The sequence below is a fragment of the Ursus maritimus genome, unplaced genomic scaffold, assembly GCF_017311325.1.
Source record: "Ursus maritimus isolate PB19 unplaced genomic scaffold, ASM1731132v1 scaffold_17, whole genome shotgun sequence".
In the NCBI taxonomy this organism is placed as follows: domain Eukaryota; kingdom Metazoa; phylum Chordata; class Mammalia; order Carnivora; family Ursidae; genus Ursus; species Ursus maritimus.
Window position 1 is genome coordinate 59,113,395 of NW_024424119.1, and position 25,681 is coordinate 59,139,075.

Sequence of the window (25,681 nt, forward strand, 5' to 3'; positions counted from 1 at the left end):
GTGTGGCTAGTGGGCCGCAAGGCCAGCTCCACTGGCACTGGGGTGGGTAGCCCAGGGCGGCTGCAGACCGGTCCGTCCCCGGTGTACGTGGGCACATGCCGGTGACAGGGCAAATACCCACAGGCCTGCAGAGGTGGTGTCGGGGGACTGGAACGGCCGCAGGCTCTGGAATCTTCTTCACTGAGTAGGGAAGTGGGCCTGGTCAGGCTGGGTGGGTCTCAGGGAAGACAGGAGAGGGTAGCCTGCCGTTCAGGCAGGCCCTGGGAGGCAAAGTAGGGGGTCTGGGGTTGATCTGAGGGTGCAGGGTTTGGGGTGTCCAGTGTGTTAATAGGAGCGGATAAAAAGAAGGTGACCCAGGCCCGCCCTGTGCCTCTCAGCTGAGCTGTCCTGAGGGGTGGACAGGGGGCATTGGCAGAAGCCTCAGGGTAGGCAGGAGGGTACTTGGGCTGGACTCTCTGGGGAGCAGGGCCTGGTGCGGCAGGCAGCCTGGGACCAGATCCCTCCACCTCTGTCCTCACCTGCCCGGCCCCTCCCAAGACTCAGTCCTGCCAGACCCCTGCCCCCAGAGTGGGCAGGGCCTCCAGGGCTGATGCTGGCCTTGATGTCCTATATCTGGGATGGCCTTTGCCCTGGGCCTCCCACCCTCCCTCTTGCTCTCGGGTTCCTCCGTCTGCTCCGACTTCAGGTAGTTTCAGGGTCGGAGGGAACCCCAGAGCTGCACCCTCTTCCTCTTGCAGAGATGCACAGCCTTGCAGCCCTCTGCCACCCCAGTGCCCATTGCTGAGCTGGACAAGCGGCCTGGCAGTTCCCCCCCCCCAACCCGGGGCCCTGCCCTCCCTGCTGACAATGCTGATCCCCGGCTCTGAGCTGCCTTGATCCCTTGATCCACCTCAGTCCCCGGAAGCCCTGGACAGCCTGCCCGAGGACCTGGGGTCTCTTGGCACCTAGGACGCCAGAGCCTTTGGCCCACCACTCTGGGGTGGGCGAAGGCGGGGGAAGAATGAGGCCGGTGCCTCCCCAGGACCAGCAGCCGAGGCAGGGCAGGTGTTGGGCAGCCAGGAGGGAGGCCTGGAGCCCCGCCATGCCGGCCGCCTCCGCAGAGGGCCAGCCTGCAGCCCTGAGCTTGGCGGAGAAGGCCGTGTGCAAGGTGGTGTATGGCGCCCCCCGCCCCCGCCCCCTGCTGCTGCCCGTGGGCCTGGAGCTGTGGCTGTACGTGCAGAAGATGCGCGACTTGCAAAGGAAGAGGTGCGGGGCACCCGGGCAGCTGGGGGCGCGGGGAGGGGCCGGAGGTCAAGGTGCCCCAGGAGGTTCTCGGCTAAGGAGAGGGGTGGGACGCCCGCTGCTGCCTCTCCGGCCTCCTCACATTCCTGGCGCCTGTGTCAGACCCGCTGTCTGTGACTCAGGATGGCCGCGCGACACCCCATCCGTGGACCCTCCGCCTCCTGTTCTTTGGGGCCCCAGGCCCTTCCCACACGGGACCCTCCTCTTCACCGCGATGTCAGGCAGGAATGCAGGGCTGGGGGCGGCCACTCCCCGTGAATCTGTCAGAGCCAACAGGGCAAGGTGGCTCGACACGGCAGCATCCCAGCCCCCAGCCCCCAGTCCCGCCAAGTCACCTGGGAGGGGAGGTTGGTCCACTGCGTCGGACGGCATGGTGCCCAGCCGGGCAAGGACGAGCAGGCCTTGATAAAGGAGTGCCGTGCGTGGCAGTGGCCACGGGGGTGCGCGGCTGGGGGTCTCCTGCAGTGTGGTGTCCGGATAGCCCTTCCCAGAGGGTGGTGGGTAGGAGGCCCGAGGCTCTGGCCCCCGGCTCTCGGATAGGCCCCCCAGGCTCCGCTCGAATCTGGAGCAGGCAGGGCGGTGCCGGGTCCCAGAGCCCACCCCTCCCTGGAGGAGTGACCCCAACGCTGGGGAGTCGAGGCCAGGTGAGGGGCACAGTGAAGGTGGGGTGCTTCCCCAGCGGAGAGCTCTGAGCCCCTGGGGTGTGGGGTGGGCTCAGCGTCTCGGTGCTCACCGGCTGCACCCCTGCCCGTTTGGTATGCGATGTTGTTGGAAACGTTGAAAGCTCCCCTTTTCTTGACGATGCAGGAGTGAAGCGGGCCGGGCGCCGTGGTTCCTTTAGTTAAACGGCCGAGCAGCACTGCCCTAGACAGACCTGTTTATTTGTTGAGGGAAGACGTGTGTTTCCCCCTTGTAACTGCTGATTGCTCCGTGACCTTAACAAAGCCCAGGGACAGGTGCCTTGGGGTGCATGGACCATTTGCTGTGGACATTTTCAGTTACCCGTAGGCTTTCCACGGACCCCGGGGATTGCGCTTGGCCCTCAGCCGTGCAGAGCGTGCCCCCCACTTCTCCAGGGCTGCATGTACAGTCACCTGCTGGGGTGCCCTCCAGCTTGGGGCCCCTCTCCCGCCCTAGGGCAGGGCGACGGACCAGGCCTTGAGTCTGGAACCCACAGGACCAGCGGGAATAGGGCAGAGGAAGAGACCGAGGCTCTGAGTGGTGCTGTGGCCTGCCCAGGACCCCAGAGCAGGGAGGGCCAGAACCAGGGCCAGCCTGATCAAGTGACCCCCACACACCAGGCTCGCCTGACAGCCGTGTGCTCAGGGCAGCTCCTCCAAGGCCCGAGGGCTGTGCGGCCCTCAGTGAGCAGGGCCCAGGCTAGCAGCTGCGGGGCCTGGACCCCACCTCAGGGGGCTAGCAGGGCCCAAGGGTAGGGGCTTCTCTAAAGCCCCTGCCCAAAGGTCGAGGGAGGAGGGGCTGGTGCAGCCTCCAGTGAGGGCTCTGTTGTCACGTGGGGCCCTGGGCCCTTGGAGCAGGAACCTGGGGCAGTTTCCCGGGGGTTGGGGTCATCCTGGGACATGGTCCTGTCACGTCCTTCAGCGGTAGCGTCGTGGGGTGGGGGAGCCGCTGTTCGTCAGGCAGTCGCGGCCAGCCCAGCTGAGCGCTTCTCAGCGCTTGGGGCTGGCTGACCCGTGGCTTGGACACGGCCATCCTTCCCCGAGGATGGGAGGCGAGGACAGAGGATGCCTGAGCCCGCAGCCCCCCACGGAGACCTTGGAGGGCGGGGGTGCACTCTAGGACGTGGGAGCGTATCAGGTTCTGCCCATGTGGCCTTGACGAGCTCTCCAAACCTCTCTGAGCCTCGGTTGTCTTTGGTGAGGCTCAGGGCCCGTCATAGGCTGCCGCGGCTGCTCTGGAGGAGGGAGGTGGCCCTGGGCCCAGGGGTGGCCCTCACCCAGGTGCCGGAGACCCCTCGGAGGCTGTGCTTGGAGCTTGGCCACCGTGGCCCTAGGATCTTACTATGGTCCTAGACTCACACCTTTCCCCGGGGGCTCCTGAGCCCCGGTAGTGAGGGGCGGACGGTGAGCTTTGGGCATCGGGGAGGCCACAGGCGTGCCAGCCCGGGGACAGGCACAACATCGGCCCTGGCACCTGCACCTGGGGACTGTGTGCACAGGCATGACGTGGGTCACTGCCCTCTGAGGGCCCCGTGGTCCTCGTGACGACAGGGTGGGGTGCACGTGTCCCCTGCATGACTGCGCGAGAGACAGGCTGTGACTTCTCTCCCCTGCGCCCAGGATGGAGGCCTCGTGCCTGGAGCTGGCCCTGGAGGGCGAGCGCCTCTGCAAGGCCGGCGACTTCAAGGCGGGCGCGGCCTTCTTTGAGGCCGCGGTGCAGGTGGGCACTGAGGACCTGAAGACGCTGAGTGCCATCTACAGCCAGCTGGGCAACGCCTACTTCTACCTGAAGGAGTATGCCCGGGCGCTGGAATACCACCGGCACGACCTGCTGCTGGCCCGGTGAGCACACTGCCCTGCCTCAGGGGCTCAGGGTCCAAGGAGCCCGAGGGGGGACCGCGGGCCTGGGAGAGGGGCTGTGTGTCCTTCTGTCTGCCTGGGTGTGGGCGCGGCTGTGGCCTGCTGTCCCGAGTGTGGCCGCGCGTGTGGGCCTGTGTGTGTGTAGGGGGGGCGACCGCCCGTGCTCCTGAGGGTCTCTGGCCTCCAGGCCTTGGCTCGAGCTGCTCTCATCCCAGAACGCGCCCCTTGCTTGTCCCCCACTCTCTGCTCCTGCTTCACGCGTGCAGCCACCCCCCCTCGGCAGCGGGGACCCCTGAGAGGGAGTTGACCTTCTCGGGGCCCCCACCAGCCGTGCGCACAGGCCCCTCCCCGGCCAGTGAGCCCCACGCGGTGTCCTCAGCAGCCGGCCAGCATGTTGAACGTTATTGACACTGCCAGGTTCCCTCCACTCCCCTCCCCGCCGGCTCTCCTGGCCTCTATCCGGGCTCCTCCCCAGGCCCCAACAGCTGCAGGCTAGGCTCAGCAGAGAAGTGGCCCCCAGCTGGGCTCCCTGCCTGGGGGCCGCCCGAGGGGGCCTTGCCCACCAGCCACAGGACCCCTGTGCAGCATTGCCCCAGTTGGCCCAGGGCTGGTGCTGCCACGCCAACCCCACCCTTGCCCGAGCTCCCTGCTGGGCGCAGCGTCCTGAGCCTGGCCCTCAGCCTGGCCGCTCACTCCTCCCTGCCCTCCAGGACCATTGGGGACCGCATGGGGGAGGCCAAAGCCAGTGGAAACCTGGGCAACACGCTCAAGGTCCTGGGCCGCTTCGATGAGGCCGTCGTCTGCTGCCAGCGGCACCTGGACATCGCCCAGGAGCAGGGGGACAAGGTCGGTCAGCAGTGCCGGCCCCCGACCTGTGGCCCCACGTGGTCCCCCATGGGAGGAAGATGGGAGGATGGCCCACCCTGGCTCCCCAAACTAGAGTCCCTAGCCCTTCATCTTCTGTGTCAGTGCTTTGTCTCACCGACCTCCCCGCTCTGGGCTGCAGAGGGAGACGGGGCAGCATGGCAGCTGGGTTCAGAGCTGCTATGGGCCCAGCGCTGTGCTGGACTCTTGGCTGTCCCGCTCTGTGACCTCCCTCCGTGACCCTGTGAGATCAGCACAGACAAGGAAATAGGATGACTCGCCCCAAGTCATAGCTCAAGGGGGCCGGGCCCTGCTGGGTGCCCCTTCCTGCCCCCGGGCGGCAGAGACGAGGGGGTGCCCGTGCCAGGCAGGGCCGGACCTCCGCTGCTGAGTCAGTCACTCGGGGTGTCCTGAGAGAGCGGCTGTCACATGCGGGCCCCCCCTTCTTGGGGCCCTCCGGGTCTTTGCCTCGGGGGCAGCAGGGACTGGGGCCCAGGGCCAGGGGCTCCTCGGGGGCCGGGTCTGCAGAGGGTCCCCCAACCTCGGTGCCACCCTCAGGTCGGGGAGGCCAGGGCGCTGTACAACATCGGCAACGTGTACCATGCCAAGGGCAAGCAGCTGTCGTGGACCGCCGCGCAGGACCCCGGGCACCTGCCGCCCGACGTGCGCGAGCCACTGCGCAGAGCCTCCGAGTTCTATGAGTGAGTGGGGCGGGCCGGGGCGCCAGGAGAGCCAGCGGGCCCGGCGTGTCCACGCTTTCCATAGCGCTTTCTGAGCCCCTGCTGCTGGCCACGGGCCGTGGCAGCCGCCCCAGGCACAGAATACCCACATGCAGCCCCGCCAGCTCTCCGCAGACGCCCCCACATGGCGACGGCCTGGGCAGCTCTCCTTCCCCACCCCCCACCTGCACCTGTCCTCAGGGTCTGGTGGGGCTCCACCAAGCCCCCGGCGTTTCCCCACATGTCGGTCATCCACAGCAGTGCGGAGAAGCCACGTGTGGCATTTAGAGAATGTTTGGCTGCGAGAAGGGCAGGGACGTCCGGCCGAGCGTCTGTGCGTGGGAGAACCCTGGGGCAGGCGAGCCCGTGACCGAGCCTCGGAGCTCGCACGGCGCCCCCGGCAGCGGCACCTGAGCTGCCTTCTTTCTGGGGCACGCTCCTGGGACGAGCCGCGCAGAGGCCGTCTGCTCGTCACTCTCTAGGCTGGGGGGTGGGTGGGTCACGGGCCCCTGCTTCCCGTGCACTGAGAGGGACACAGCTCAGACAGATGTGACCCCCAGGAGGAATCTGTCCCTGGTGAAGGAGCTGGGCGACCGGGCGGCCCAGGGCAGAGCCTACGGCAACCTAGGCAACACCCATTACCTGCTGGGGAGCTTCCTGGAGGCCACGGCCTTCCACAAAGAGGTGAGTGCACTGCGGGGCTCTGCCTGCGCTCCGCGCGGGCTCCCAGGCCGCCCCCTCTGCACATGCAGACATTGGGCTGGCCGCCCTGGGCGGGGAGGCCGCGTCTGCCATCCGCCTCGGGTCCCAGGGCTGCTGTGTGACCACCCGGGCCTTGGGTCTGTGTCCTCAGCGCTTGGCCATTGCTAAGGAGTTTGGAGACAAGGCGGCAGAGAGGAGGGCCTACAGCAACCTGGGGAACGCCCACATCTTCCTGGGCCGCTTCGATGTGGCCGCCGAGTACTACAAGTAGGCAGGCCACCCGCCCGCCCCACCCCTGCCCACCCCCCTGCCCTGCCCAGCCCGGGGAGGGGAGCCACCTGGGCACCAGCCTGCAGTCGGAGTGAGCCTGACCTCCCAGCCTCCCCAGGGGCCAGGTGGGGGGTTCTGGGCCACCCCAGAAGGGCAGACTGATAAAGCCTGTGTCCTGGGGCTGCCAAGGACAGGAAGAACTACTGTGCCCTTCCGTGGATAAGTGCTGGCAGAAGCTGCTGTGTGCCGGGGGCACAGCTGGCCCTCCCACGACCAGTTGTTGGGGGAACCCCAGAGCTGTCTTTGTTCCCCGTGATAGCTCTGGGGTGCAGGTGTAATCGCTCTTGTGTGGACTCAGAGGGTAAAGACCACGTGGGCTCCTGGGGGTCCCTGGCTTGTGCTGGGGGCTCTGTGAGCCATCTGCCTCCTGGCCTGGGTCACAGAGACTGGGTCATCAGCCCCGGGGCCTGTGCTGAGCCCCGACATCCTGAGTCAGGACCCCGGGCTGGGGTGTGCTGTCCCCTGGACCCCAGTGGGATCCTGGGCTGAGGTCCCTGAGCAGGTGGACTGCATCCCCATCGCCCACGGTCCCCCCTCAGATGGGGGCCCCAGAAAAGGGGGTGCCGGAAGCCCACCCCCTTGGGGCTGACGCTCCCCGCCCGCAGGAAGACGCTGCAGCTGTCCCGGCAGCTCAAGGACCAGGCGGTGGAGGCGCAGGCCTGCTACAGCCTGGGCAACACGTACACGCTGCTGCAGGACTACGAGCGCGCGGCCGAGTTCCACCTGCGCCACCTGCTCATCGCCCAGGAGCTGGCCGACAGGTGCGCGGCGGGGACGCGGGGGTGGGGTCCGGTCTGGCCCGGGGTCCCACAGGCCTTGCGGGCTGAGCCGAGCACCAAGTGACTTTGAGCGGGGCGCCCGCCTGGCCGCAGCCTCCGTCCGTCGTGGGGCCGCGCCGTCCCCTCAGTGGGACTAGGTGAGACGGGGTAGACGCTGGGCCGGCCGCTTGTGGCGACCCTGGGGGCGGGCTGGTGGGGGGTCGGCCCGTGTCACCGGGTCCGTGACCCTTGGGCACCCCCGTGTCTCTGAGGAGACACAGAAGTCCAAACGCACGGCCACACGCACAGGTGCGGGCTGGGCAGCGGCCGGGGCAGGCGCCACAGGTGCGGGCTGGGCAGCGGCCATGGGCCGTGCGCCTCTCGAGCGTGTGGGGAAGAGGGGGTTGCTGCCCTGTCTGGAGGCGCAACGCGGCCAGCACTTGCTCTCGTGGGTGACGACGTTTTGGAACCAGAGGGTGATGATCGTGGGTCGTTAAGTGCGCGGAGTCCCTGGGCCTGCACTTAAGCATCTACGTTTACGTTTTGTGATTTTTCACCTTAATTAAAAGATTAATGACCGGAGGGGCTGTCCCTGCCCCCTGGCCCGCAAGGGTGGAGGGAGTCACGGGGTGAGAACCTCACTGGCCGGTAGGAGGCGAGCGAGGCCCCGCCAGGAACTACTGGACCGCCAACTGCGCTCCAGTCCTGATGGGCCTGATGACCTGGAGGCTGGCGGGCAGGCTGGCAGACCCGGGGGCTGCAGATGTGAGCTCAGTTTCCCGCCCTGGCAGAGTGGGCGAGGGCCGGGCGTGCTGGAGTTTGGGGAATGCCTACGTGTCCATGGGGAGCCCGGCACAGGCCCTGACTTTCGCCAAGAAGCACCTGGAGATCTCCCAGGAGGTAAGCCAGGCCCGCCCTGCTGCTGGTCCCCAGCCACTGCCTTAGCTGGCCTTGGAGGCCCCCAGGCGCTGCCCAGCCCACCTCAGACCAGGCCGGGCGCCTCCGTGCACTCTGGCGCCTCCCGACGCTCCTCCACTCCTTCTAGGCTGTCGTGTGCTGCGCGCCTTCAGAGGCCCGTGGCTGCTTATCTGCTGTAGCCAGGGGTTGGGGGGAGGGGAGCAGGGGGCCTGTTTCCACCCCTAGAGCGTCCGCGTTCCCTGTGGTCCGGCCCACGACCAGGTCCTGTGTCCCCGATGGAACCGGGCCATACCAAGGTGGAAATGACCTGCCACAGGCAGCCCAGGGCCACAAAGGCATGATCGCCCCTGGGCTGTGCCCCTGGAACCCCCAGCTGGACGCCTTCCTGGGGATGGTCGGCAGGGTCTTTGAGGGCTCGTCCACCTGGGACCCTCCTACTATGGTCAGGTTGTCACCGGTGGTCTCTGGCTTCCCAGTTCCTAGCCAGCCCCCTTCTTACCTCGGTCCCATCCTCCTCGGCCCCAGTGACGTCACGTCCCCCAGCACATGCCCAGTGCCCGCCCAGACCCACCATAGCCCCATGCCTGTTGGGGGCAAGACCCATAGGAGCCCAGGTGCTGGAGGGACAGGGAAGCCTGGGTCAGGAGCCTCGCCCACGGCTCCTGAGCAAGGGGGGGGGGGCCACGCCAGGGGCCCAGGGCTGTACCCAAGGTCCAGCCGCGGCCCGCCCACCGTCCAGCTTGTTCTTGGGCAGCGCGCTCGCCCCTCTGCAGCAGCGCCCTCCTGTGGAGCCTCTGCTCTGAGCTGGGGGCCTGGGGGGGTCGGGGGGGCCAGAGGGGTGCACGGAGGCTCCAGGGACTGAGGAAGGTGGAGTCTGGGGCAGGCCACCTGCCTTTGGGAGGGTGCTCAGGCAGGAGTGGCACAGGGATGGCTGCCTGGGGTGCGCGGGGGGCCGCCTGGGCCCATGTGGCCACCCTTACCCAGGGACAGACACCCAGACTCCATCCCTGAGGCATAGCGAGGCCTGGCTCCCTTGGTGGACAGTCTCGAGAGCCTCCCAGACCACCAGCGCACTAACCCGGCCCTGCTTGGCTCTAGATCGGGGACCGCAATGGGGAGCTCACGGCCCGCATGAACGTGGCGCAGCTGCAGCTGGTGCTAGGCCGGCTGAGCAGCCCAGCGGCCACAGAGAAGCCAGACCTGGCTGGTTACGAGGCCCAAGGTGAGTTCCCAGGCTGGGCGGGCAAGGGTGTGGCAGGCGGGCCACCCAGGGTTCGTGCTTGGGCTTCTGGGTACAGTTTACCAGGAGGTGGGCTCTGCCCCCAAGCAGGAGAATTTCAGACAGAGCTGCCTAGTAGGGATGGCAAGCCCCCGTCCCCGGGGGTGTCTGCATGAGCACCGCGGCTCGGCCCTGCTCTGGGGTGCCCAGTCGGGTGGGAGGTGACCAGGTGTCCCGGGTGTTCAGGGCACAGACGGAGGGGCCCTGTTTCCCCGGGTCAAGTCAGGAATCGGGAGATTGGAAAGCATGGGGTAGAAAGGCGTTCAGGGGCAGGGACAGTGTGGGCACAGGTGTGGCCTGAATGTGAGGCCTTCAGGCCAGTGCTTCATGGTCTCTGGGGCACTGAGGGCCTGTAGTCCCCCTGAGCCCCGCTGGTTCATCAGCTGGTGACACCGTGGCCGGCAAGGAGGACGCGGAGAGGGCCGCTCGCCGCCCCGTCTCAGTGTTCCACCCCCTCCGGGCTGAGGGCTGGGCCTGGGGGCTGAGGGGAGGCCGTGTCCGCCAGAGAGACAGAGAGCCGTGCTCGGGGTTCTAAGCAGGTGCGCCCCGGGGTGAGCCAAGGCAGCTATAATGACCTCATTCACGGGCTGCCGGGTCGCCCCATACGGTCAACATTGTTAGGCCCACAGGGGCACACGGGGACAGAATATTCCTTGCAAAGCAAATGGATAAAAAGTATGGGGCCCAGGGAGGGGGGCCGCCCTGAGCTGGCTTCCCAAGAGGCTGTAGGTGGGTGCGGGGCAGGCTCCGAGCAGGGAGCTAGCCGCCCCCTCCCTGCCTGCATGGACCCCAGCCTGTGGTTCGTGAGTTTTGGGCGAGTCTGGCCCCAATCCCCTCATGGCTGTGTTCCCCAGGGGTGCCTGCCCTGCCCCGGCCTCCAGAGCCCTTCAGGCCTGCTGAGGAGGAGGCCGGGGGAGTGGCCCCTGGCTGTGGGGGAGGGGCCACGGCCTGTCTATACCTAATGATGGGGGTTTCTAAGCATGGCCTGTTCTGGGAAATGGGGGCACGTGTTGCTCCCACTTGGGCTGAGGACAGGAGTGAAGTTGTAAAGCCTTCTGGGACCCTCACCCTTGTTTTGGGGTGCTGAGGCTGAAGGGGGTGGGGTGGAGGGCTCCCCCTTTGCTCCCCACCCTGCCCTGGGATGTATAGGATGGTATCGACCCTTTGCGTGGGGTTTTTCTGAGGGTGGGCAGCTCTGCTTGGAGCCCCTGGCCCTGCGAGGCTCCCTCTGAGGAAGAGGGGACAAGGCTGGGCCGGGCTTCTGGAAAGGCTCCCACGGGGGTGCGGCTAGCCCCAGGTTCTCCTGCCATTTTCCCTCTTCTCCGAGCGAGGAAAGGCAGGGCCCATCAGGGGTGAGAACAAGGCAGCTTCTGTCCTCCCCAGGCTGGCTCTGTTGCCCTGCCCCAGGCCCAGACCCTTCCCAGCCAGGGCCCCCCGGAAGCCCCCTCCCTGCCCGGCTGCCAGCGCTGGCATGGGCCATTCTCCAGAGCAGCCCACTCAGGCCATGGAGGCAGGTGTGGGGGCCCCGGGCCGCTCTGGGGGCCTTCAGGCCCTGCAGTGCGGCTGCTGGAGGCGGGCAGGCACCCTGAGTCTGGGCAGCCCTGGAGGAGACCCCCGTTCGGGTGAGCCTGGTAGGCGCAGGGCCTTTGGAGGGGGCACCACAGGACACTCCTCTCGCTCACTGATTCCATGCACAGGAGCATGGGTGGCGGCCTGGCCGTTTCCAGAAGCGTGCCTGGAAACTGACCCTTGGGGCACTGGCGTGTGTACAGCCCGTCAGTTTGAGGGGGGTGGCTGAAGGGGCCAAGGGAGCCCCAGGGAGAGGTGTTAACTGCCCCACATCCTGGAGCCGTGGGAGGATGCCCAGAGGGCCTCTGGGGGATGCGGACCAACTTGGGGCGGGGCGGTGCCTCGGCGGGCGGGTGGTAGCTGGCTAGCTGGAGGCCGGGACCCAGGGCTTGTTTCTTTCCTGTCCTGATAAAAACAAGAATCCCTTAGGCAGCTGGAGGACCCAGAGCCTGGCGCTGGCTGTGGCTCAGTTTGTGGGTTGACCTCACCAACCTTGCAGCCCCCATCCCAGCAGAGACCCTGGAACGAGTCTGGGTGGGCACAGGCCTCTCCCTGCTGCTGCCTGGGCCTGGGTCAGTCCCTGCAGGCCTCCTGCTGTGCCATGCCCCTGCCCTTTCTGCCGAGGGCACTAGGGTGGACGGGTATGTCAGAGGTCTCACTGCACGCTCCGGGACGTGGTAGCATGATCAGCTCATAAGGGGATGGAGCCAGCCCGGAGCCCTGGGAGCTGGGCCTGGCCGTGTTCTGTCCCACAGGGTATGGGCCGTGCAGCTCTCCCTGCTCGTGCTGCTGAGGCACAGGGCAGCAGGAGTCCCCTGGACACTGTAGTTGGCCACCATGGCGGGTTGGGATGGACACAGTGAATGTCTGAGCCACGGGTTAGGCTGCAGGCTCTGGCCCTGGCTTTGCCCAGTCCTGGCTAGTTGACCTGGTGATTTGACCCAGCTGTGCCCTATTGTCTCCGCCTGGGAACTGGGCCCACTGGTTGTCCTGAGGATAGTGCCTGGCAGGGGTGAGGGCACTCCCTGGGGAGGGCTGAAGATGTGGACGCCTCCCTGTCCCTCCTTGCACTCAGCGCGCGGCCTGTGGCCCGTTCGTAGGCCAGGCACCTGTGACACACGGCTGAAGACTACAAGGCCGCCAGGGGTCCTCAGCTGTCATCGTGTCTGTCCCTTCTCTAGCTGCTCCTGGCTTGACCTTCCAGAGCTTACCAAGTCGGCCTGACCTCTCACGTCCTGACCCTGGCTCTGCCCCTCCAGGCCCTGTGATCTTGGCTGGTGGTCTCCTTTCTTGAGCCCCGGTATCCAGAGTCTTGCGAGGGCAGCTGGACGTGACGGTGCCTGGGGAGCCGCAGACAGGCCCCACGTAATAAGCACCCAGGAAACACTGCCTGCTCATCATCAGGGAGCGAGACTGGCCAAGGTGATGAGTGTGTGGCCAACAGTAGTGAACAGATAACACGCCACAGGTGTTTGGGAAGAAGGAACAGCCGTGAGGCTGGGTGTGGGTGTGTGTGGGCCCTGTGGGGGCCGCTGCCTCCCTCAGCTCGGGCTGCAGAATGGAACATCTCAGACCAGGCGGCTTAAAAACAGGGGTGTTTACTTGCGATGGTTCTGCAGGCTGGAGGTGTGAGAGCAGGCAGCCAGCACGGCAGTGTCTGGGGGTGGAGGGAGCTCTGTGGTGTTTCCTCATAGGGGCACCCACCCCCACACTGGGGCCACCCTCATGAACTCGGCTCTGATCACCTCTCAAGGCCGCACTTTCTAACGTCATCGAGTTGTGGTTTGGGTCTTCAACGTGGAATGTGGGGGACACAAACATCTGGTCCATAGCAGTGACATCTGAGCAAAAACTTGGAAGGGAGGAGGGAGTGAGCCTGAACGTAAACAGAGGACAGCTGTGCAAAGGCCCTGGGGCCTGGGTAAGCCTGGCTGGGAGGAGCAATGCGGGGTGGGGGGGCTCCTGTCCTGTGTAAGCCACTCCCCATGCCAGGGGGCCCATGCAGGGTGAACAGAGGAAGAAGATCTAACTCAGGCCCTACAGGCATCTCTCTGACCACCCTCCCAACCCCCAGTATGGACAGGGGGCAAAGAGAACAGGGAGGCAGGCACGGGAGGTGCCGCTCAGATCCCAGCAAGAGGAGGAGGGGTCAGATTCTGCATCTGTTTTGAAGGTGGAGCTGCTGGGATTTTGGAAGAGAGTGAAGGCAGGAAGGAGCTGGGGGGACCCAGCCAAGCAGTTAGAAAGTGGGGTTGCCTGCCTAAGTGGGACAGGCTGCATGCGAGAGGGGCGGGTTGGGGCTGGGCGCATCGCGAGCCTGGTAGGGCAGAAATGATGACGAGGGTGCTGGTCAGACTCAGGCGGGAGTGGGGTGGTGCTCAGGGAAGTTTGCCAACCTCACCCTCTGGGGTGGGCGGGCCGGGAAGTGCGCCAGCGTTGCTCTGGTCTGAATGCCCCAGTGAGGGCAGCCCGCTCTCCAGACAGAGGGTGCATTTAGCCAGGCTCAGAGGGCCATGAGGGGGCCCGCCCCGGAGCTGGACACAAGCTGTGTCTCAGAGGGGCATTTCAGCCTCCACCACGGCCAGGGCCTGACTATCCCGCCAGGCGGGGCCTAGCAGACAAGGTGGGGACGTTGAATCAGGCCCCCGGGTGTCAGGGAGCAGCCAAGAAAGGGGCCACTGGCCCGCCCATGGCAGGAGATGGAACCGGGTTGTCGCTGGCTGCGGTGAGTAAAGGGCTGCACGCAGACGCCTGCCTGTCCTGACAGGGCCACTCAGCTGTCCCCAGAACGGAGTTGACCCTCCATTACTGCCACGGCCGGGCGCTGCCCCCAGGCACGGTTGGTGTGGGATGGGTCCCGTTGTTTCTCGAGAGCTACCTGTCCCGTCCGGGGTGGGAATGGACGCTGTTGGGATGGGTGCCCTTATGAGGAAACACGCAGAGGGGAAGCCCCCCCCCTCCCCGGCCTGCTGCAGCTCCTTCGGTGTCACACCACGGGGTCAGGCTGCGGGCCCAGAGACTGCGCTCCCCCGGCTCGGCGCCTGGGCCGTGCCTGCTGGCTGGGGGCTGTGTGCGGGGGGCAGAGGCCGGCTTGGCACTGACCACGGCAGCCAAAGGGATGGGGGTGGCTCCGCTCGGGGGGCGGGAGGGGCAGGGAACAGCCCCAGGTCTTGGGCCGAAGGAGCTACTGGCCGCTGTCTCCTGGGCAGGCTGCTGCCGTGGTCCCCTCCCTGGACTCCCGGGACAGCAGCCACTGACGCCCTCCTCCAAGGATCGCTGCTTTTCCACCCAAGGCCTCTGGAGAGGGGAGCAGGGTACAGCTTCCTCAGACCCCGGAGGCCAGGACAGGGAGAAGGGCTCGGCTGCCCACGCCGTCTCCTCCGGCCGGCACTGGACACGTGGCCTGCTCTTGGGGGTCCCTGGGCATTTGGTTTGGGCAGGTCTGAATCACCTGAACGGGCCCATCTCCCTCTGGGACCGTCTTGGGCAGTGGCTGTGGGCCCAGGGTGGGCTTGCTGCTGCGGGCGGGCTCACGCCCCAGGCCGTCTGCTGCCGGTGTCTACAGAGCTCTTCGCGTCACATGTGGAGCTCAGTGCGGTGCTGGGGCGGCTGCAGAGGGCAAGCCTTCCTCGGATGCAGCCTGTGGGGGTCCACAGCATGCCAGGCGCTGTAAAACGCTTCCCCCGGGTTCCCTCTGCACCGCCGGTGACAGGCCTGCGGGCCCGGTCTGACGGGGGCACGGAGCTTGAGGGCGGGTCGTGGGTCCAAGGCCCGGGGCTGCCAAGACAGGAGCCCCAGAGCACCTTCCCACCCCAGAGGCCCCGCTCACTCTACCCGCAGCTTCGCATGGCCCCACCCTTGCACGCAAGGGCCCCCGGGGCACCCAGCGGATGCCCAGCACGCGCGTGTAGCTGGAGGGGTGCTCGGCTCCTGGGAGTACCTGGGCTGCCCACGTGCGTGTAGGTTGAGGGGTGAACGGAGTGTGCAGATCAGGGTCTGAGGCCCCACATGCATGGAGGTAGGAAGAGCATTCCAGGAGAGGACTGCACGGAGCGGGGCGGGGAGGCCCTGGGAACGGGCAGGGGCTCAGACTGGACCTGTGGGGAGCACCAAGGCCAGACCCCACCCAGGCTTTGGAGGGTCTGCCCCATGTCCACGCCCGACCACTTGTCCAGTCGGGGGGTGCGAGGTCATGCGGACGCTGCGTCTGCCCCCGTGGGGGACCATGGGGCGGAGTTTCCTGCCAGCCTCCGGGGTGCAGGCCGACGACCTCTGCTCCCCGGAGAACCCCAGCCTGGGCCAGCCCACCTCTCGGCCAGGGGTCAGTGCCAGGCTGACCAGGCCTGTTCTCTTCCAGGTGCCAGGCCCAAGAGGACACAGAGGCTGAGTGCAGAGACCTGGGGCCTGCTGAGGCTCCCCCTGGAGCGGGTGAGCGGGGCTCAGGGCGGGCGGCTGGGTACCCCGGGGCCGGAGGGGCAGCCGCCCACCATTAGAAGCGGAGCGCGGGCAGCGGGTTCAGGAGGCTGGTGCAGTGCTCGCTGAGCTGCCCCCACTCACCCCGGCTCTTGTCTGTATCCCATCCCTGCCACGGGAGACCAGCGTGGCCTCTGCAGCCCGAGACGCCGGACCAGCCATCGGCCCCCAGAGAGGCCCCCACAAGGCCCTGTCCTCTTCCCCTTCTTCCCAGGGTCCCACTAGCCGTGTCCCCCGGGGGACGAGCCATAGTCCTTACACATTGCAGACCCCCGAAGCCCCACGCAGCCACAGTCCCCAGTGTCCGGGTCTGCCCCCACTCCTGTCTGCTCCCTGCCGACTCAGACTGGGCCCCGGGGGAGCAGAGCTGTTAGAGCTCGAGCAGCTAGGGCTTGGCCACCCCCAGCCGATTGGAAGCTGGGCAGGGTAGGGCTCTGGGCCCATTCCGTACCTGCCAGCGGGGGGTGCTGTGTAGCCCTGCGGGGGTGAGCTAATCTCTTTGAGCCTCTGTGTCCTCCAGTGTGGACTGGGTTTAGTCGGGGGGTCTGTGGGGAACAAGACTCGGGGCTGCCGTGGTCACTCGTTGCTCAGTGTGGGGCCAGCCGCCTAGCTTCCAGCTTCTCCAGGACCCTGCCCTGCCTCTCCTCCCCCCAGGCCCTCCCTTCCTCCTCCCTCCGACACCCAAGTGCCTAGGTGTGTGTCTGTGAGACAGGGCCGCCACATCCGCCAGTCCCCCCCTTAGGGTCCTGCCCCGGGAAGCATTGGTTCAGGATTGCTGACAGCCCCGCCCATGCCTGGCCTTCCTCCCCCTCCCCAGGAGCAGAATGGAGACAGCCACCAGGTGGGGGAGTGGCGGGGGCCGGGCAGGGACATGCTCCCTCTCCCCATGAGGAGCAGGAAGTACCAGGAGGGGCTGGAGGCTGCTGAGAGGCCCCGAGAGGGCGGTCACTCTCCACTGGACAGCGCGGACGTCCGGGTGCAGGTGCCTCGCACGGTAGGCGACCTCTTCTCGGGTGCCATCCTGTGCAGCAGACCTGGGCCAGGCCAGGCGCCCCCCACCCCCCAGGGGCAGAGGCCACAGCCCTGTGCTGCCCCCGGGGCCTGCTGAGCGCAGGGCACTCAGTGCAGAGATGGCGTTCGGGCAGGTGTATCCGGCCTCAGCAAGGTCCAGGCCACGGGGAAACTAGACCAAGGGCCTCGCGGATGGGGGTCTGTGGGACAGCCTTGGGGGGAACGCAGGCCCTCGGGCCCGGCCGGCAGCCCTGTCTGGGTACACAGCACATGGAGGTGGGTGAGGGACAGATGGGCTGGTGGTCGGATGTAGACCAGTGGGGGCGGAGGGATGGGGGTCTCCCGCTCCTGGCAGGTGTCCCGTGTCCAGGAGGCAGGGCTGGCCTGTCTGGGCTCGTGGAAGCCGGTCAGGGTTTGGGAGGCCCAGCTGAGCCCAGGTTCAGAGGTCAGCCTAGAACTCCCCTCTCCCCCAGAACAAACACCTGGGTCCAAATCTCTGGGAATTAGTCTAAAAACAGTTTCCTCTGAGGGCTTAATCAGCACCTTCTCAGCCTTTGAGGGGCGTGGGTGCCACTCGGCGCATTCTTAGCCCCAGACGGCTGCTGTGCGCCCTCTTTCCCGCGAGCCTGGGAGGGCCTCTGCCAACCCCGTTTGACCCCGGCACTGCCCTCCAGCCTGCCAACCAGGGTCTGTGTCTGTGAGTGAGAGGTGATGAGAGGGGGACAGCACTGAGGCCTCAGGAGAGTGGGGGCCCCACACTGTGTTTGGGGACCCCAGCCCTCAGCACAGGGGCCTTGCCACCATCACACAGGGTTTTGGGGTCTGAGAAGGTATGGCTGGGTGATGTCGAGGGCCCCTGGAACTCCTCCTGGGGCAGGACATGGGGAGCAGGGCTGGGCTGGCCCCAAAGGTCGGGGTCCATCCAGAAAGGGTCTGGTAGGGGAGGACCCCCAAACACCAGGGAGCCACAGCAGGCTTTGGAATGGGAAAGCCTTTTCCACGTGGTGACCTGGCCCTAGCCGTGTCCCTGTTGCTGCCGTCTGGGCTGCGGGGGGTGGGGGGTGGGGGGGAGATTCTACGAAATGTGAGCAGTAGCCAACGCTCAGGCTTGCCACGTGTAAGGCCCTTACAGCCTTTCCCTAAGACGGGAAACCGAGGCACAGGGCAGCGAAGAAGGTAGCCTGAGGGCACCCAGCCAGGAATAGTGGAGTTGGGGTTCCAAGGCCAGGGTCAGCTCCTGGAACCCCAGCTCTGCCCCTCAGACAACATAGCAGGGATCCGGGCCGTGGGGGCACCTTTGGAGGAAATTCCGATGGCAGAGTGCCAAGGCTGGCCCCAGCTGGCAGCCTGGACCCCAGTGGCAGGCTGATCCCCCTGCCCTGAAGACGCTGGCCCAGCTCCCTGCTGTCGGAACTGCCAGCCGGCCTTCCTCCCAGGGCTCTGAGCTCCCTGTAGAAGGAGCAGGACAGAGGGCCCTGGGGGGCTCCGTGTCCCCGTCCCAGCCTCACCTCCTGCCAGGGCTCCTAGCCAGTTCCCCCAGACGCCCCAGGGTCGGCCCCCACTGGGCCCCGGGGCCAGCCTGAGGAGGGTTGTGCTGTGAGCAGGGACAGGGATTGTCCTGGGGGCCAGCCGGAGGCCGAGGCTCCACGGATCTCCCAGTGCAGGGAAGGGGCCCGGTGGCAAGTGGCAGGGGCGGGGAGGGCGCCGTGGGCGGTGGTGGCCGCTGGGGCTGCGGCGTGGGAAAGGCCAGCGTCCTTCTGGGTCCTTGCGGGGCCACGGCAGTCCCGGCCTCGGCCTCGGGAGTCAGGGCTGAAAACAGAGGCGGCTTCTCCTGGACTGACCCAGGTTTGGAAGGAAGCCGGGCCCCTGTCAGCGGGCCCCTGTCGGCAGGAAGACAGCTTTCCAGACAGGTTCCGTCCCCCTCGCCCCTCTGGCCTGACTGCCCGTGGGCCGGAGCAGGCACCCTCCGTGCTGGAAATAGTCTCCGAGTGTTTACAGAGCGTGTGCGCGCGCCCGTGCCTCGTGTGTGAGTGTGCGCCCGCGGAGCGAGTGAGCACAGCCGGGGCGGGGGCCGGGGCGGGGATGGCGCTCCCCCGGGGCCTATGTAAGCGCTGAGCCCACGGGGGGCAGCACAGGCGCCACCTGGCCCAGCCCCGGGGCGAGTGAACAGCGCGCAGCCCTGGTCGCTGCTGCTGGAGGGACGAAGCGGACCCAGCGTGAGTGTGGGGTCTCCGGCATGGGGAGGCTCGGGGGGCCCTGGATGGGGTGGGGGGCAGAGCAGAGCTGTCCTCCTGGGGTTGGGGCTGTCGGGGTGAGCTCCGGCACCTCCGTGCCTTCCCCGGCTGGCAGGCAGGGGTGGGGGGAACCGGCCAGCAGGCAGGGGTGCGGGGAGCTGGCGAGACCCGGGGCTGGAAGTCCAGCAGGACAGAAGGAGGCAGAGTCAGGGGGCAAAGGAGACGTTGGAGCATGTCTTGCTGGGACCCAGGACGGCATCCTACACGAGGGGAGCGGGGCCTTCTTGCTGTCCAGAGCCTCACCTCGTGCCCCTGTGGCCTCAGCCCCACATCCCCCAAAACGAGGGAAGCCCTAGCCCTTCACAGGTGCCCCAGACAGCTCTGCTCCGGGGCCCTCTCTGCCCAGCCCCAGCTACGGGGTGACGGGGCCAGGGGAGCCTCTGAGCAAACAGCACCTACTTCTGGCATGCCCCTTGAGCCCCAAGCTCAGCCCAGGGGGAGCTGGAGGAGTGTCAGGGGCCCATGTGTCTAGAGAAGAGGGGCCCCAGGGCTACACCTTTTCGAGGAGGGGCCTGGCTCCATTCACCTGGCCCACAGTCGATCTGGGGTCCCCTGCAGTGGTGGTGCTGTGCTTACCCCACACCTGGCTGAGTCTGGGGCCCCAAACGACCTGTGAACAGCCCCTGACCTGGGGAGGCACCTGTGCGGCCCCCACCAGTGCAGGGCTGATGCTTGGCCCCGACCACCCTGCCAAGTGCAGCACCCCCACCCAGGGCCCCTCTGTACTCAGCACCAGCTTTCCTTTTGCTCCAGGCTCTGTGGGGTGTTGGGCCAGGACACAGGACAGGAGAGCCCTGAGTTGGGGGCATCTTGAACTACCCCCAGCCTTGGCTCTGGGCCTGCCCTGGTGGGACAGGGGTGGGGTCTCTGTCCTCCGAGCTGCCACCTGCTGGCACAGTTCATGCATGGGCAGACACCCCCTGAGCTGTCCCTCCCTGGGTCACCCTTGGCCTTCGGGGACTGTGCTGCCCTGGGAGGCCAGGCTGGGCCTGTTTGGGGGGTGCCGAGCCTGCCCCATGCTTGCTTGTGGCCTTGGAGGTGTACAGGCCCCCCTCTGCAGCAGGCTAGTAAGGGGTCATCAGATCTGGGACCCAGGCAGTGCTCAGTAGGTGACATCAGCCCAGCTCTGAGCAGGCCCCCAGACAGCTGAGAGGTGGACAGGCCAGGGCTGGGCAGGGGGCGCTGGCATCAGAGGGGAGGGGGAGGAGGAAACAGTCTGTGGCCAAGGTGGCCTCTGGAAGCTGCCCCCTCCACCAGTCAGCCCTCAGGGCCCTGGACCAGACGTGATGAGGCTGGTGGGGGGGACCAGCACTGGCCCTGCCCTTTGGGGGGCTCCGAGAGACCACTGCCTCCAGCCTCCCCTCCTGTGGATGTGTAAACTGAGGTCCAGAAGGGGAGTGGGTTTGCCAGTTGGGACTCAGGCAGGCCCATGGGCCTGGTCTCCCGCTTCCCATTTCCCCCTCCCTCTGAGGACCACTGTCCCCTCCCTGGCCCCATCAGCGGGGCTTGCCTAGACCTAGCAGGTCATTCCTGGGTCAGCCCTGCCCACCACCCAGGCTGCACACTGATGGCATCTCCCAGAGTCTCTGTGCTCCCGGCATGTCCAGGCTCTGCCCCGCAGCCACCCAGAGCAAAACCTGGGCACCTCAGCCAGCATGCAGAGGGAGACGCTTTCTCTTTAGTCTGAATACCCCACAGCCAGGGTCCTGGCCACCACACATCTGTCCTCTGGGCCCACCCACAGGTCCAGGACCCAAACCACAGAAGGGGTAGAACTGGGGTGGAACACAGGAGCCCTCACCTCCCCCAACTGTGGCTCCTTGCCTTTGGTGATATGACCTGACATTGCTGGCCCTGGATCCACCACCACCACTGCCAGCGCCCCCCCATCCCCTCCACCCCCGCACAGACCACTGTAATATGTAAAGCGGCCAGCAGGGCTTCCTGCCTGCTGAGGGTCTAGTCACTCACTCACTCACTACGGCTTGATTTGTTCATTGGGCAGACAATGGTGAATGCTCTGCTGGGTGCCTGGGCCCCAGAAGCACAGGTGGAGCTCACGGCAGGGGCTGACACAAGCATGTGATAGAGTCCCACGGGGCGGGGGGCGTGTGGCGTGTGGCGCAGGGATGCTGACAGGAAGTGGTGGTGACCGGGCTGGGGGAAGTGCTCCAGGTGGGCAAGTAGGGGTCGGGCGGCAGGGTGAGGGAGGTCTATGGATGCTGGGAGATGATGGGCAGGTGGGGCGAGTGTCCGGACCTTATCCTGGGCTGAGCAGCTCCCTCAGTGGTGTCCAGGGATCTGAGGGGCTGGTGACCAGAGCCAGGGCACTGTGGCTGGGCCAGAGCCGACGCTGACGGCCCCTGCCCCCCCAGAGCATCCCTCGGGCCCCGTCCTCGGACGAGGAGTGCTTCTTTGACCTGCTGAGCAAGTTCCAGAGCAGCCGTATGGATGACCAGCGCTGTCCCCTGGAGGAGGGCCAGCCTGGGGCCGCCCAGGCCACAGCGGCCCCCACCCCGGAGGAGAGGGTCGGTGAGTGCCCCCCATGGAGCCCCTCTTGTCCTTGCCACGCTCCCTCCCTGCCTCCGCCACAGTGCGCCCTCCACCACAGTGCCCCCGGGAGCCCTTGCTCCTGAGGCGTGGGGCACACCAGCTGCAAAAGTGCTCCTTGTCACTGGGAGCCTCGTCCCCCGCCTCGCCCAAAGCTGCATCCTGGGAAGCATGTCATCATCCCGCCCTCCGGAACACACCATGTCAGGACGCATCGCGGGCTCAGAGCCGGCCTGGGAAGCCAGGCCTCCCTCCTGTCACCTAGGAGCCCCCGGGGGTGGGCGTGGGGCCTGCGGCAGGGACAGCCGGGGGTGGGGGGTGGGGGGGGGGAGCTGGGGTCTGGGGCCTGACCCAGCCTGCGGGGCCCCCTCCCCGGCCTTGCCCCCACAGCCCAGCCCTCGCTGACGGCCTCCCCGCAGACCGAGGAGCTCCTAGACCTCATCGCCAGCTCGCAGAGCCGCCGGCTGGACGACCAGCGGGCCAGCGTGGGCAGCCTGCCTGGGCTGCTGGTCACGCACAGCAACCTGGGCCGTCTGCGCGGGGACGCAGACCCACAGGAACCGGGGGACGAGTTCTTCAACATGCTCATTAAGTGCCAGGTAGGCCTGCCGCTAGGGGGGCCGGGGGCGCTCACCCCCCCCCCAGCCCAGCCCAGCCCAGCCCCCAGGCAGTCCGGAGCCCGGAGCCCTTCACCCTCGCGTCTGCTGGAGGCTCGTGACGCCCGCGACGGGCTCCGGCCGGTCCATCTCGGGCTGACTCGGCTGGTGTCACCGGGTGCCTCTGGGGCCCCCCAGAAGGCCCCCCCGGATGTCCTCGGGCTGGCCGCTCATCGGGCAGAGGTTCCAGTGGCAGGGCAAGATGGCAGAGGGGTTTCAGGGGCCTCGTGAAAGGCTGCAGGAAAGGGCGTGGCCTGGCTTACGGGATGGTGCCACTTCCAGATGTGACGTTCATTCCCACAGAGCAGAGGAGAGCGCCGCCCCGGGCGAGGCCGAAAATCCTCAAAAGCAGCCCCTGCAGAGAACCCCTGAGCCCCTGGCCCATATGCCCGCTAGGCCCGCTCCCGGCCCCTCTGCTCCAGACCCTGCCCAGCAGCCCAAATGCCTCCTCGGCCCCTCGGCCCCAGCCCCCTGGCCTGATGGGGGGCCCTGGGGAGTTCCGCACCTCGGGCTTGGGGAGCTGCGGCCCCCAGTTCCTGCCCCCGAGGCTCCTGAGCCCATCCCTGGCAGGTGGTCTTGGGCGCAACATGGGAAGGCCAGTCCAGCAGCCCCACGCCCCGGCCTGCCCACGCCATGCCCGGAGGTTACTTGGCCCTCCCTTCCTGGGTGGCCTGGGCAGAGGCTCCTTGTTCTTAGGGCCAGGGCTGCCAGCATTGCCTGCGGAGCTGATTTTACTGGTAGATGCAGGGAGAGCCACTGGCCAGCAGCCCCTGCCTGGGCGTTGTCCCTGAGACCACAGACCACTGGGTCCACGTGCTAGGCCGGGCCCACGAAGGCGGGGGAGGCCCAAGCTGCCAACCCGCGTGTCTGTGTCTGCCCAGTCCTCCAGGATCGATGACCAGCGCTGCCCGCCTCCTGACGTGCTGCCCCGTGGCCCCACCATGCCCGACGAGGACTTCTTCAGCCTCATCCAGAGGGTGCAGGCCAAGCGGATGGATGAGCAGCGGGTGGACCTCGCCGGGAGCCCCGAGCAGGAGGCGGACGGGAGCCCCGAGCCCCGGCAGCAGTGCCAGCCTGGTGCCACCTAAGACCCTGCAGCCACAGCCCGGCTGGCCCCACCCCAACTCCTGGCCTCGGGGTCGGGGGGCTCACCGTCATCTGTGATGCCCACGGCCCCTCGAGAAGCCCATTTCTCTGGAGGCCATGGCTGAGTGCAGGCTCTGCGCCCTCTGGCCCTTCCCACTGTGGCAGATGCTGGGCACACAGCCCCCACGGTGTCCCCCTCCCAGGGTGGCAGGCGCAGGCAGGGGCTGCCCTGGGCGGGTGGGCTTGCCTCTCTCCTGGACCAGCTCCCCGGGGGGACACGGCTTTCTGCAGGGCCTCCCGGCCTTCTCCCTGCCCCTGGTCCAGCCTGCAGCTTGTTGGCCCCAAACCCTCCATGGCCTCTCCCTGCCCTGCCCAGCTCCGTCCCTCCGTCCTGCCCGGCAAATGTGAAAACTGTGCTGCCCCCGCTAAGCCCCCAGAGGCCGGTCTGAAGGCTTTGCTGTGGGGTCTACCAGCCACATGGACGTTTCTGTGCTCCCAGAGAGGGTCCCAGGGTTGACAAAGCAGACATGCTTGCCCCAGTCCCGCCCGCCCCTGGCCCCCTCCAGGCTGGAGGAGGTGGAAGGCCATGTCAGAAAGCCTGGAGCCTGACAGAGGCAGTGCGGGCAGGACAGATGCCCCCATACATTGTCGCTGGGCCCTGGCACTCGGCCCCCAGCCGGCACCCAGTCCTGAGCAGGCAGGGCCTGGAGAGAGGTGAGGGGAAGGGTAGTGAAGAGCTGTGACACCCCTGAACTCCAAGCCCCAAAGCCCAGGGACAGAGCAGGCCTGGTCGGAATGCCAGCCAGCAGCGAGGTCTGTGCCCGGACCACACCAGGACCAGGGGCGGCCGGCAGAAGCTGGGGGGTTCAGCTCAGCTCAAGCCTGGGCCCCCCCATGAGCACCCAGCCCTCAGCTGGGAAGATGACATCACTGCCTTCTCCTGTGGGGAGGGTCCAGCCCCCACACATCGTCAGCCCATGGGACTGGGCAGGAGACGCCCTCTGGGGGCTGCAGCCTTTGCTGTCCCGCAGGCCCCTGCCTTGGTCCACCGCGAGCCCTTCTGGCGAGCCCCCGGCCCTGCCCCACGGCCCCAGGGCGTGAGGGGGCCCCTCCTCGGTCTTTCTCCGAGGCTCTCCAAGCGTGGGGAGGCGGCCGGACCCCCGCCCTGCAGGGCAGCCTGGGGGCCCTGGGCCTGCTGTGACCGTGCTCGGACACCCGGCTGCAGGGTCAGATGCCTGCACGGGCTTCTCCCAGGCCGCCCCCCATACTTGAATGTACGTGCATATTTATTGCTCACGCGTGTTTGCCGTGCTGTCAGTGGGTCCTTCCCAACCCAAGAGGTACATTTTTTTCTGTTTTTCCCAAAAAAATAAAGTCTGCCAAGTGAATGCTGTCTGTCAGAATTCGTGCTAAGGATGAGGGTATGTTGGTCCTTTGGGGGCCCCAGGTGGCTGACCTTACCTGGGTAAGCAAGCCTGCACTGTGCAAAGGGCCTGGGGCCGCCACCCCGCTCCACACCCACACAAGGTGACCCAGCCGTTGTGGCTGCCAGCATGACCATGGTGCCGGCCAGCCACTGGCGGCAGGTTGATTCCGTTGTTCTCCACCCTGGGAGTGGCTCTCTGTCCTGACAACAGTCACACCTTGTCTGGGCGCACACTTGCCTTTCCAGTCCTGAGTCTCACCAGTTGCAGAGCTGTGGTCCACCCGCCCAGGCCCTGCTCCAAGCCACGGAGCAAGAGAGGTGCAGAGCCCCATGACCTCACACCCCTGCCCCACCGGCCGATGAGTGCAATGGAGCCGTCTGCGAAGAGGGGGAGCCAGCTTGAGGAGCACACCCCCAAGCAGACACCCCAACCCCACAGCTGCTATATGGCACTGTGTCCCCAGGAGGAGAGATGCGGGGCCCAGGGACCAGGCGAGGCTGGCGGTAGCCTATTCACCACACTTGGAGTGAACTGCTCGGCCCGGAGCACCCCATCTGGCCACAGGAGGCTGCCTAGCAGGGTGGGAGTGGGGGGTCGGAAGACCCACGAAGTGAGAGTGGCATGGGGAGGGCCAAAGCTGCTCAGAAGGGAGGTCTGCAGGTAGGAGGCGTAGGCCGCAGTCGGGACGCGCCCACACAGGGAGATACTGCCGGGGCCCTGGGGGCTGTCACTAGAGCCCCCTGACCCAATAGTTCTTGGTGCTCCGAGAACGCTCTGCAGGCAAGTACCACAGGCTGCCACATTGCCTCTCAGTGGCTCTAGGAGCTGTAGTTTCCCTGGGAAGCAACGGTGTGGACCATCTCAGTGGCTCTGGGAGTAGGGGCGCCCCTTGTTGGCTGGTACCTGGCCATGGGATGCACTCATGGTGAGTCTCTTACTATCTCTAGGCATGAACCCTGAGAGGGGCAGCCCCTCCAGGGTCAGCAGGCCCTAGACATCAAGCATCAGAACACAGGAAATATAAATGTGGTCTATATCCACGTCCACGCCTGGGGCCTCAGTTTCCCCATCTGTGAAGGGTGGGATTGGCCTGGGCCGCCGTCCTCCGCCCAGCTCTGCACTGTCAGATCCGGTGGGCTCCCAACCCTCTGGGGACAGTGAGGAAGGCAGGCGGAGGCCCAGCCCCGCCTCCTGAGGCCTGCGGGGGGGGGGGGGGGGGGGGGG

The 25,681-nt window shown here is 66.9% G+C and overlaps 1 protein-coding gene across 2 annotated transcripts in view; it reads left to right on the forward strand.

Moving 5' to 3' along the window:
* The window catches only part of GPSM1 (G protein signaling modulator 1), a 31,501-nt gene extending 7,083 nt beyond the window's left edge, over window positions 1–24,418 (forward strand). The window contains exons 2-14 of one of the 2 annotated variants that reach the window (XM_040632188.1): window positions 3,582–3,803; window positions 4,532–4,667; window positions 5,244–5,386; window positions 5,965–6,088; window positions 6,258–6,373; window positions 7,042–7,197; window positions 7,986–8,094; window positions 9,211–9,334; window positions 15,318–15,388; window positions 16,251–16,427; window positions 21,114–21,270; window positions 21,679–21,887; window positions 22,826–24,418. In XM_040632188.1, coding sequence (XP_040488122.1) covers window positions 3,583–3,803; window positions 4,532–4,667; window positions 5,244–5,386; window positions 5,965–6,088; window positions 6,258–6,373; window positions 7,042–7,197; window positions 7,986–8,094; window positions 9,211–9,334; window positions 15,318–15,388; window positions 16,251–16,427; window positions 21,114–21,270; window positions 21,679–21,887; window positions 22,826–23,032 — 1,950 coding nt within the window. In that variant the 5' untranslated portion in view covers window position 3,582 and the 3' untranslated portion in view covers window positions 23,033–24,418. The remainder of the gene's footprint in view (window positions 1–3,581; window positions 3,804–4,531; window positions 4,668–5,243; window positions 5,387–5,964; window positions 6,089–6,257; window positions 6,374–7,041; window positions 7,198–7,985; window positions 8,095–9,210; window positions 9,335–15,317; window positions 15,389–16,250; window positions 16,428–21,113; window positions 21,271–21,678; window positions 21,888–22,825) is intronic. The other variant, XM_040632189.1, reaches the window with a different exon arrangement.
* The last annotated feature ends 1,263 nt before the right edge of the window (window positions 24,419–25,681 follow it).